This window comes from Cherax quadricarinatus, chromosome 19 (assembly GCF_038502225.1).
Source record: "Cherax quadricarinatus isolate ZL_2023a chromosome 19, ASM3850222v1, whole genome shotgun sequence".
In the NCBI taxonomy this organism is placed as follows: Eukaryota; Metazoa; Arthropoda; class Malacostraca; order Decapoda; family Parastacidae; genus Cherax; species Cherax quadricarinatus.
This window is the reverse complement of record NC_091310.1, coordinates 48,402,521-48,415,683: the sequence shown is the minus strand read 5'-3', so window position 1 is coordinate 48,415,683 and position 13,163 is coordinate 48,402,521. Positions and strand designations below refer to the sequence as shown.

Below are 13,163 nucleotides of genomic sequence, written 5' to 3'. Positions count from 1 at the left end.
GCATAAAAATACACTACAATTAACATATTAATAACACCACATAACAGCTGCCACAAACACTTCAACACCTCAGTGCAACCTTGCACCACAAACATTCTCATTACTTCCCGTCACTTTTCTAACTATTCAAGAAACAATTGAGTTGTGATACAGAGTAAGATCAATTGGAGTACAGTACTGTAGAGGAATGTTACATTGTAACTGGAACACTGGAGTCTCACTACTGCACTCAACATCTGAGCACCCACAAGGTAGACATTATACTGAATTAAAAAACAACAGATCCCCAGGTATAGGGAGAGGGACTAAAGATAGATAAGTGGGAAGGAGGGTAGAGGAGTGGGACTGAGAGTGGAGAAGTGGGGAGGAGGGTAATCAGAGCAAGAGAAAGGAAGAATGATGATGAAGATAAGGAGGAAATAAGAAGAGGTATGAAACAGAAAAACCAAAGTTGTGTGTGACTGTGTGTATATGGTCACAGTTTGAGGAATGTATTGGAGTGTAGATAAAGTAGGAGTGGGGATGTATGTGTTGGAGTGGGGGTGTACGTGTAGGAGTGGGGGTGTACGTGTAGGAGTGGGGGTGCACGTGTAGGAGTGGGGGTGCACGTGTAGGAGTGGGGGTGCACGTGTAGGAGTGGGGGTGCACGTGTAGGAGTGGGGGTGTACGTGTAGGAGTGGGGTTGTACATGTAGGAGTGGGGGAGGGGAGTGTACTGGAATATAACAGAAGATAGAAGCCCTTGAACATAATGGAACTACTGATTGATCCCTCATGAAACATGATCATCCATCCATCCACCCACATTCAATCTCCCACAGGATCATTGCATCTCAGGCACACTTCACTGCCAAGACAAAGATGAATAGACACTGATGTAAGACTGCAACTCACTGAATGCCCCACTCACAACCCCCTACTCTGAAAACTCAACTATAATTTCAAGAAACATCCTAGCTAATAACGACTCAAGAGTAAGTGAAACACACTCAGTCGTCGAAGTGCACTTCAAACATTAATTTATGAATCTGAAGCAGGTGAACATTATTAGTTTTATTATTTCTTTAATACACCGTCTGTCTCCCACCAAATTAGGGTGACCAGAATAAAGAAACACTTTTGCCATAACTCACTTCATTACCATTATTATTTTTATTTTTCCATAAAAATATCTGAAGATGATTTGCTGGAAAAAGTGTAATTTCAATATATTCATGAGATTATGAAGAGTGGAATCTAGTGACATGAGACTAAGAAATCTATGTATTTTACTGATACATAAATATAGAAAATATGCAATACTATGCGAATAATATTTTTCTTGTGAAAATATTAGGCAACTCTTCTGCATGATATTTAAGCAAATAATAAAGTAGGTATGAATATTCAAACCTAATATTTGCATGATTTATAATCCTTAAAGAAATACAATATGCATTACTGATACTAATAAATTCCCATAATGCAAACGGCAGCAGCAACTGCCCAGGGAGGTACTACCGTCCTGCCAAGTGAGTGCAAAATGAAAGCCTGTAATTGTTTTACATGATGGTAGGATACTTGGTGTCTTTTTTTTTTTTGTCTCAAACATGCAAGATTTCAGGTAAATCTTGTTACTTCTATTTACATTTAGGTCACACTACACATGCATGTATAAACATATATACAGTAGGGCCCCACTTATACGGCGGGTTAGGTTCCAGGCTATTGCCAGAAAGCAGACATCGCCGGAAAGCAGAACACCATTTTTTCCATTTATAAATGCATATAAATGCCAGACAAGAAGTTTACACTAAATTATATTTAGTAATACAACTAGGCATTAAAAACACAAAAGTAAAATACATTCACAGTACATTCATTACTTACCTTAAAAGTATTTGTAATCTTAATGTAGGGAGAGAGGTGAGTGGTACTTATTTACAGGAAGTCAGGTGTAGGTAGCCCTGGCTCCCCGTCTCATACTTAATATACGAAATTTAAAACATCCCAGAGAGTTAAAATAAACATACAGTACACTCACTATTTACCTTAAAATATGTGTAGTCTTAATGTAGGAAGAGAGGTGTGTAGTATTTATTTGTAGGAAGTCAGTGTAGGTAGCCGGTAGGTGTAGCCCGCCCAGGCTACACCTACCAGCTACCTACACTGTGGCCCAGAGCCATATTATTAGCATCGACATACCTTGTTTACTGAATTTAATCGTTTCTAACAACTACCTTTAGATGCCATCATAAACGAAGGGAGAAGTAATGAATAATTCATGCCGAAAATTGTAAACAAAAGCAGAGTGGGGGAGTGGCTGGGCCAAATGCAGATTCACACACGTTTTCTCTGGTGCCTGACCAGTGAAAACGTAATGTTATCCCTCTGCCTGGCTACCACACAGGTCTACAAGTATTATTATCAGAGCACATATAGAATATGCAATAAATGCCATACAACAAGTTTACACTAACTTATATTAAGTTAGCAATAGAAATAGGCAAAAAAAAAAGCTAAGATACACACAGAGTACACTTATTACTTACCTTAAAATATTAATATTAATGTGTGAGAGGTAAGTGGCAGGGTGTTTATTGAATAAAATCGGAATGACACACCATCATCCCCTAACTTGGCACTTAAAGCAACAGGCTTATGACTCCTTTTTTTAACACAGCTAAGCTTAGACGCCATTGTCAACGAGAGCCAACTAGTTAATGAAAGAATAAATGAGAGAGAGAACGATACAGAGTTCAGACAATGTAAGAACACAAACTGAACAGGTAATGGGCGATCACTCTGTCAGGCAAAATAAATGCGTATTAATATGTCTGCTTTTCGTTCATTCACGTACATTTGTAGGAGTTTGTAAAACTTTTACCTTACAATTTTTTTTTTATTATAATAATAATTACTTCACATTACAAATACTCTTACATTGTATACAAGTTGTACAAGTTAGTAGAGAATAAACAAATGGCAACACTCCCATTCTCATGCAACACACCATTTTTAGAGTGAATGAAGATATTATTATCATCATAAAAAAGCGCTAAACCACAAGGGTCATGAATTGCTATATATGTAGAGTGAAGGCATACAAAAGGAATATTTTTCTACAGGTATCCCTCAGTGTTTGACTAGAGAAAACGTAATTCTTCCGACACTACCTACACAGCCGCTTTGTAAACAAATCTCATATTTACGTCAATTTTTATTCTGTGAGTGTATGTATCATGTTTATATGCTATGTGTTTCTTATATAATTTTGAGGAAAATATCACAGATGGATTAATGAAAATGCCTATATTATTGTAAAATAAGACATTTAATGTGCCCAAGAGTGATGATTATTACGTACTATTGGCGTCATGAGTAGAGAGAGACTCTTAGCGATTTTAATGTGTACCTCCACACCAGCACAGTGTGTAAGTATAATTAGGTACAGGTACACACAAGTATTATTATCAGAGTACATATAAAATATGCAATAACTGTAAAATACTTGAAATTTGGGAAAGTTTCCAGACATAATATATGTGGTCATGGAGAATGTAAACAAACTGGGTGGGGCATGCTGTATTTGAAAGACTGCTTGCCGTATAGCAAATTTTGGTCATAATTTGACATTGCCATATTAGTGGAACACTGTAAGGCAAAACGCCGTAAAGCAGAGCCCTATTGTATACACACCCCTCTGTTGTTGTTTTTTTCTATTTTCTTACTAGTTTTTATTTCCTCATATGTCCATGGGGAAGTGGAACAGAATTCTTCCTCCACAAGCCATGCGTGTCATAAGAGGCGGCTAACATGCTGGGAGCAAGGGGCTAGTAACCCCTTCTCCTGTATACATCACTAAAGTTAAAAAGAGAAACTTTTGTTTTTCTTTCTGGGCCCCCCTGCCTTGGTGGGACACAGCTAGTTTGCTGAAAGAAAGCAAACTACATCTTAGTTACTGAAAGATGCCTATCTGCATTAAGGGCTGTATAAAGACCATGCTGGAATATATCACCTTTTTTTCTACATTATACGTACCTCCTGATACTCTGGAGAAACGGCAAGCAAGAAAATTTACCAAATGACAGTAATTTTATTTTAACCTTTAATGGTGAAGCTTAATGAGAGTCAGGCAGAGTCAAGACAGAGACCAGAATACCATGACAGAAAGCTCCCATACACCAGTAACAGCTTGCCAACACATCTTTCACCACATTCTGCCTTAAGTAGTTAATAATTAAAGTAACTAATAATTAAAGTAATTAACCCTTCGACTGTTTTCGACGTATAAATACGTCTTATGAGCCAATGTTTCTGACGTATATATACTCAATAATTCTAGCGGCTTCAAATCAAGTGGGAGAAAGCTGGTAGGCCCACATGTGAGAGAATGGGTCTGTGTGGTCAGTGTGCACCACATAAAAAAAATCCTGCAGCACACATTGCGTAATGAGAAAAAAAAACTGATCGTTTTTTTGGAATAAAACGCCGACTTTGAGGTGTATTTTCGTATAGTATTTATCGTTGTATTCGCGTTTTCATGGTCTTAGGTGATAAAATGGAAAACATATTACAGAAATAGAGATGATTTTCAATACTTTGATGATGAAAACGACCTTGAAACTGAGCTCAAATTATCAGGAGTAAACAAATCACACCACACGTCCAATACACGTCAACTGGGGAGTCTGATATTCTTTCACTAGTGCACTGATATTATTTATACCATTTTTACAATAATGCAGTAGTCTGCATAACAGTAAATTTTGTATTTTTTTGTATGAATAAAAAATCAAAATAGAAAGCAATAACAATATAAGAGGGGTCTAGAGATGTGACTAATGAACAGAGGATATGCTATTTTAGTGCCAAGAATGTCTACCTTGTTTTTTCTGAACCCTATTTTGAAATTGGCATCTTTTTTAATTTGCTTGAAATTGGCCAAATTGCCAATTTCTGACCACTATATTGGGTAGTTCAAATTCATAAATGGGCGGTTTCTTGTACTTAGCTGATAGATAAAATGGAGTTCTAAAGAAATAGCTATGAGTTTGGTCAACTGGAACAACGAAATTGGCTGAAAACAGGGCTCAAAGTTGGCAAAATCGCCGATACACACGTCACAAATTTCGAACTTTTGGTGTCATTACCATCGGGAAAAGATTCTCTATCATTTCATAAGAAAAAATAATTTTTTTTTTTTCGAAAATTTGGCGACATAGAATGAGTTTCAGAAAGGGGCCTGAAACAGTCAAAGGGTTAATAATAAAACAATACAAAAAGTCATATTACCTTGGGTCTTTTTATCTTCCTTCTGCAGGTGCAAAATCTTTATCTTGTTTCCATCACCACGTTCACTGTCATTATTATTATTATTATGATTGTTGTTGTTATTACTGTTGTTGGAGGAGGTAGTGGTGGTAATGATATGGTTGGCAGTCAGCGAGGCTGATGCAGAAACATTATTTGTATTAGGAATGGTTGCTGTGTGGTTGGGTGCTGCTGGGGAATTAGCAGTACCAACACACGTGTTCAAAGACGAAGCTGGTACAGAGGATGGGCTCGCAGAATTCAGGATGTTGTTAATGTATGAAGTTCGTCTGAGGAGGAAAAAGAATTACGTGCTTCATAATTTGCATGTACATACATCTGCAACCAACAATGCACAATGAAAGAAATAGTTAACTATACACAAACATCTGTACACAGAAGGATGAAACTCATGACAACATTTCGGTCCAACCTGGACTGAAGTCCAAGTCGGACCAAAACATTGTCATAAGTTTTATTATCCTATGTGCGGGTATTTGTATATTGTTCCAGTCACGGTATTGTACCTTTCCAATTGTCCATGCCAAAACATAACATAATTAATCTTATGCCAGGAATTGTGTGTAAGAGTCATCACATTACAGTGTAAGGTGTATCTTGCTCTCCTGAAGCAGTCAAGTTAAAAATTTGGTGAGGTTGATCAAATCAACTTGGTAGTGAGAGTGATTAAACATTTAAATTTATGAATACTTTACACATTAAGTAATGCATTAGTCTTGATTTTGCAGTTAAAGACAGTAAATTTGGGCATAATTACCATAGGTTTGTCTAATAAAGCTGGATTCTTAGCACAACAATTGCATAAGATTTATACATTATCTGTGTAATTCCTTATTGTGTAATCTCACAGTTTTATTAAAATACTGTATAGTACAATAAACTGAAAAGCCATTCAAATATGTCACCATATTTAAAAAAATGACTTCGAGAGTGTAGTGGAGGGAAGGCGGGGTAGAGGTCGACCTAGGAAAGGTTGGAGGGGCTTGGACTTCCAGCAAGTATGCATGAGCGTGTTAGATAGGAGCAAATGGAGACAAATGGTTTGCAGGACTTGACGTGCTGTTGGAATGTGAGTAGGGTAATATTTATGAAGGGATTCAGGGAAACCAACAGGCCAGACTCAAATCCTGGAGATGGGTAGTACAGTGTCTGCACTCTGGAGGAGGGGTATTAATCTTGCAGCTTTATAACCGTATTGTAAGCACGCCTCTGGCAAGTCAGTGATGGAGTGAATGATGGTGAAAGTTTTTCTTTTTCGGGCCACCCTACCTTGATGGAAAACACCCGATGTGTTAATAAAAACAAAATAATTTGAAAAAATATCCTGCATTTGCATTTTTTATATTTCTGAGTACAGTGGACCCTCGCCTAACTACGGCATCGCATAACGTTAAATCCACCTAGCGATACATTTTAACGCAAAAATTTTGCCTCGCCTAGCGCTAAAAAATTCGCTCAACGCGATTCGTCCGAGACGCGTCCACATGCGGCCTGAGCCAGCCTCACTTGTTCCGTGGGTGACAGTGTTTACAAGCCAACCTCCGCGGTCACATCCAAGCATACAATCGGAACATTTCATATTATCACAGTGTTTTTAGTGATTTCACCTGCAAAATAAGTGACCATGGGCCCCAAGAAAGCTTCTAGTGCCAACCCTGTGGTAAAAAGGGTGAGAAATATTATCGCATCACAGTCAGCTGCTGCTGCACCACCGTCAGCTGTTGCTGGATCAGTCAGCTGTTGCTGCACCACAGCTGCTGCTGCACCACAGTCAGCTGCTGCTGCTGCACCTCGGTCAGCTGTTGCTGCACTACAGTCAGCTGCTGCCACACCACAGCTGCTGCTGCACCAGTCAGCTGTTGCTGCACCACAGTCAGCTGTTGCTGTTGCTGCACCACCATCAGCTGTATTACTCGAAGATGTGGAGTGTGTGTTGTTGGTATGGCTTAACATGAAACAATTACCGAGAAACGATTAACCCCAGAGGGTTAGCCACCCAGGATAACTCAAGAAAGTCAGTGCATCATCGAGGGCTGTCTAACTTATTTCCATTGGGGTCCTTAATCTTGTCCCCCAGGATGCGACCCACAACAGTTGACTAACACCCAGGTGAACAGGAAAAAATGCCTGGAACTAGTGCTCATATTGGTGAGGTTAGTGGGGAGGATGTGGAAGAGTTGGTGGTGGAGGACAATGACGAACTAACCACTGATGAGCTGCTAGATCATCTTCAACAGCAAGAGGCCAGACCTGAGGAAACTGCTTCGGAGGAGGGGAGAGAGAAATTGAAGAAGTTGCGTACTTCAAAGATTAAGGAAATGTGTGCAATGTGGCTTGAAGTGCAAACCTTTTTTGATGAAGATCACCCTGACACAGCTATTGCAAGCCATGCTGGTGACTATTACACTAACAATGTTGTGAACCACTTTAGGAAAGTCATAAAGGAACGAGAGGTACAGGCCTCTATGGACAGATATATTGTGCGACAGAGGTCCAGTGACTCTCAAGCTGGTCCTAGTGGCATTAAAAGAAGAAGGGAAGTAACCCCGGAAAAGGACTTGACACCTCAAGTCCTAATGGAAGGGGATTCCCTTCTAAACACTAAGACCATCTACACTCTCCCCTCCTCCCATCCCATCAATCATCACCAGATCTTCAATAAAGGTAAGTGTCATGTATTGTACATCTCTTCTTCAGTTTGTGTGTATTAAAATTAATATTTCATGTGGTAAAAAAAAAAAATTTCATACTTTGGGGTGTCTTGCACAGATTAATTTGATTTCCATTATTTCTTATGGGGAAAATTAATTCGCCTAACGATAATTTCGCCTAATGTTGAGCTCTCAGGAACGGATTAATATCGTTAGGCGAGGGTCCACTGTATTAAAAAAAAAAAAACAAGAAAAAGGGGAGATGAGAGTAACTCACCACACTGAGAGTCTGGCAAGTGAAATATATGCTACAACCTTTTAAAAAAGAGCAGCAGCACAAAAAGTATATCCCAGACTCTTCCTGCTGCATCTCTCCACCTATGGGCTCACACAAACAAATACTGCTGTAACATGATTTGAGTAATTCTCTCAAGGACTTGTTTATCAGCTCACAGCTATCTCATGAAGACTGTACCTATCAGAAAACACTTACAGTACCTAACTTGCATCCATTTACATATATGCATACAGTAATACTGGTTTGCTTGCTTCAAATAAATAGAGGAAATTTATTATTCATAGAGAAATCAGTTTGCATCTCACTAAATACCAAAAGGGCAAGAAAAATTTCTAACCACCTTAAGACATAAGCAATCAAAATGATGGTAACCAATAAATATATAGTACTATATTAAATTAAGTAGGCAGTTCTCAAAGTTTTTTGAATATTAAACAGAAGTACAAAAGATGACTGTTTCACACATTTGTAAACAGAAAAACATGGAAAATATAGATAGTGAAAGATTTTGAAGTCCACACTGAGGCTATCTACTGAGGACGACTGCACAGTAGAAAAAATTTAATTGGTTTCCAAGTGTCCCAATTGTGAGTGTGGATATTTTAACTCCAGATGTTTATAAAATGGGGAACCTAATCTATATTATTTCTTCACTAGTTGTATAATTGATAAAATTATACAACTAGTGAATATGCTAGGTAAATGGCCACAAGAGCAATTCAAGACACATTTACAATAGCTGTATCTCACCTGCATGTGAAACAGCCATAATGTCTCATTAGTTGGTCTTTTAACTAATAATCTTACATTTCCTCACTACCCAGGAAGACAGCTTCCTCACTACCCGGGAAGACAGCTTCCTCACTACCCGGGAAGACAGCTTCCTCACTACCCGGGAAGACGCCTTCCTCACTACCCGGGAAGACGCCTTCCTCACTACCCGGGAAGACGCCTTCCTCACTACCCGGGAAGACGCCTTCCTCACTACCCGGGAAGACGCCTTCCTCACTACCCGGGAAGACGCCTTCCTCACTACCCGGGAAGACGCCTTCCTCACTACCCGGGAAGACGCCTTCCTCACTACCCAGGAAGACGCCTTCCTCACTACCCAGGAAGACGCCTTCCTCACTACCCGGAAAGACAGCTTCCTCACTACCCGGAAAGACAGCTTCCTCACTACCCGGGAAGACAGCTTCCTCACTACCCGGGAAGACGCCTTCCTCACTACCCGGGAAGATGCTTTCCTCACTACCCGGGAAGACGCCTTCCTCACTACCCAGGAAGACAGCTTCCTCACTACCCGGGAAGAGAGCTTCCTCACTACCCGGGAAGAAGCTTTCCTCACTACCCGGGAAGACAGCTTCCTCACTACCCAGGAAGACAGCTTCCTCACTACCCGGGAAGACGCCTTCCTCACTACCCGGGAAGACAGCTTCCTCACTACCCAGGAAGACAGCTTCCTCACTACCCGGGAAGACAGCTCCCTCACTACTCGGGAAGACAGCTCCCTCACTACTCGGGAAGACAGCTCTCTCACTACCCAGGAAGACAGCTCTCTCACTACCCAGGAAGACAGCTTTCTCACTACCCAGGAAGACAGCTCTCTCACTACCCAGGAAGACAGCTCTCTCACTACCCAGGAAGACAGCTTCCTCACTACCCAGGAAGACAGCTTCCTCACTACCCAGGAAGACAGCTTCCTCACTCCCCAGGAAGACAGCTTTCCCACTACCCAGGAAGACAGCTTTCTCACTACCCAGGAAGACAGCTTTCTCACTACCCAGGAAGACAGCTTTCTCACTACCCAGGAAGACAGCTTTCTCACTACCCAGGAAGACAGCTTCCTCACTACCCAGGAAGATAGCTTTCTCACTACCCAGGAAGACAACTTTCTCACTACCCAGGAAGACAACTTTCTCACTACCCAGGAAGACAACTTCCTCACTACCCAGGAAGACAACTTTCTCACTACCCAGGAAGACAACTTTCTCACTACCCAGGAAGACAGCTTCCTCACTACCCAGGAAGACAACTTTCTCACTACCCAGGAAGACAACTTTCTCACTACCCAGGAGGACAACTTTCTCACTACCCAGGAAGACAACTTTCTCACTACCCAGAACAATATTACACTCCACTGCACTGCTCTTCCACCCTGCCTCTACCTCCTCTCTAGATCTTCATTCAGCTACAATTACCAAAAAATGCAGCACATTCACATTTTGTCAAACACAGCAACATCATATCTTGATGCAGGGATTTCTTCAAAACTTGTTACAAATTAATATATAGACACAACTTACTTCGACTAGTAGTTTTGTGTGCTGGCAACTCTGCCTACCACTGTTCCACCTCATTTGTCATCAGTAAATAAGCCCCATCTTTGTAAATATGCTGCACTATTGTGAAGATTGAGGGACTGAACACAGACTTCAGGCTCAGGGGCTGATTACCTCAAACTCCTCATCTCCACCTTTCACTGTATTACACTGAAGCCACTGGATGGCAAAATGCTTCCAGAATAAAGATCCCCAAATGTTGCACAGGTGTCTCATTCATCAACTTGTCAGTTTCCTAAACCATTTTTTCACAGGTAAAAATGTGCTTAATAATGCACATAAATAAAGGAGCTAATATGAAATAATAGATTATGTTCAATATATTTATTGATGGGGTTATAAGAGAAGTGAATGTTTGGATGTTGGCAAGAGGCGTGGGATTAAAAGATAAAGAATCTAATACAAAATAAGAGTTGTCAAAGTTGCTTTTTGCTAATGACACTGTGCTTTTGGGAGATTCTGAAGAGGACAAATTTCTGAAGAAAATTTTGTCCTAGAATCTGTATTGATAAAGCCACTGGATGGCAAAACGTCTACAATAAAGATACCCAGATGTTGCACATGTGTCTCAGTTTTCTTCTTGTCAGAATTGTATACCATTCTTGTTCAACTTGTCAGACACTGCAACATCATGGAATCTTGGGTCAAAGGACATTTATGTGACCTTCATGGCTACTACAACTACTACTACAACAACTTGCCCATCCCTTTGGGTATGACCTATTTCCACTGGGGAATCCCGCCTACCAGTGACTATGCCCTCATTTGCTACCCGTCCCAACCCACCTGGCATTAGTATACGTATAAGCGCCAGTCTCCTTGCCTCTGCTCCAGAATCTTCACTACTATGTTACTCTATGATTACCGCATCTTTTGTATATAGTTCTACTGTCTTCAAATTATGTCCTAGAATCTGTATTGATAAAGCCACTGGATGGTGAAATGTCTACAATAAAGATACCCAGATGTTGCATGCGTCTCTCAGTTTTCATTCTGAAGAGAAGTTGCAGAGGTTGGTGGACGAGTCTGGTAGGGTATGTAAAAGCAGGAAATTAAGAGTGAACGTAGGAAAGAGTAAGGCAAATAGAATAAAAAAAAATTAGGTAATGTACAACTGGATATCAGAGAGGAAGGAAGAAGTACATGTATAGAGGAAGTGAATGTATTCAGATATTTGAGAGTGGACTTGTCAGAAGATGGGTCTATGAAAGACGAGGTGAATCACAGAATTGACGAGGGAAACAAGGTGAGTGGTGCACTGACAGTTTGTGGAGACAAAGAACATTATTCATGGAAGCAAAAAGGGGAGTGTATGAGAGCATAGTTATACCAACGCTCTTTTTTGGGTGTAAAGCATGGGTGGTGAATGATGCAACAAGGAGAAGGCAGTGGAGATGTCATGCCTGAGGGCAATGTGCAGTGTGAATATAATGCAGAGAATTTGTAGTTTGCAAACTAAGAGGAAGTGTGGGGCTTCTAAAAGTATTATCCAGAGGGCTGAGGAGAGGTTGTCGAGGTGGTTGGACATTTAGAGAGGATAGAACAAAACAGAACAACTTGCAGAGAATATAAATCTATAGTGGAATTAAGGTGGGGTAGGGGTTGGCCAAGGAAAGGTTTGAGGGAGAGGGTAAAGGAGGTTTTGTGTGTGAGGGGCCTGGATGTCCAGCAAGCATATGAGCGTGTTAATAGGAGTAAGTGGAGACATGTGGTTTTTATGACATGACATGCTGTAGGAGTGTGAGCAAAGGGATGAAGGGAAACTAACAAGCCAGATTTGAGTCCTGAGGTGGGAAGTATGGTGCCTGCACTCTGAAGGAGGGGTGTTGATGTTGCTGGTTTTTAACTGTAGTGTAGGTGCGCCTCTGGCAAGACAGTGGTGGAGTAAGTGATGATGAAAGTGTTGTCTTCTTTTTTGGGTCACCCTGCCTTTGTGGGAAATGACTGGTGTGTTAAAAAAAAAAAAATTACATTCATGGAAAGCATTAGGTCTGAGATTTATTTAGAAAACAGAGTTCAAGTTATTGTATACTAAGACAACAGATACAGCACAAAAACCTCAACCGAAGTTTTTATTTACATAATCAGTAGTTCAGAGCAAATACTGTATCACATTCACTTGTCCAAAATTTACTGGCTTTAAATTTCACCTCATCAAAATATTCTACTTTCTTCAGGCAATTAGTAAAAAAAAAAATACATCCAACAGGTTACATTTATTTACAATCAATAATATGTACTAGTTAAAATGAGGGAAACAACACAGATGAGGAAAAAAATAGTGACATAACCAAGTTTGCCAACATTACAACAGGTTGTCAAATAATTTCTTTTTGCAACACTAGAAAGCAACAGGATGACCTGAATAGGCTGCTGTTGTGGTCAGAGGGGGAGGCAGGTATAGTTTAATGCAGACAAATTTAACCCCTTAACTGTGCAAACTTAGATCTACATTCTTACCGCTAGTGCTCCAAATGTAGATCTACGTTTTATTTTTCCTGCCTCCAAATTTGGCATGATTGGCCTGAGATGCCTGGTCAGCATAGAATGGGTCTTAACACTC

The 13,163-nt window shown here is 40.3% G+C and overlaps 1 protein-coding gene across 2 annotated transcripts in view; it reads right to left on the bottom strand.

Moving 5' to 3' along the window:
- LOC128688394 (uncharacterized) overlaps positions 1–13,163 on the bottom strand; it is a 65,064-nt gene that overhangs the window by 40,208 nt on the left and 11,693 nt on the right. For both annotated transcript variants that reach the window (XM_053776247.2, XM_053776248.2), the window contains exon 3: positions 5,274–5,581. In XM_053776247.2, the coding sequence (XP_053632222.2) occupies positions 5,274–5,581 (308 nt within the window). The remainder of the gene's footprint in view (positions 1–5,273; positions 5,582–13,163) is intronic.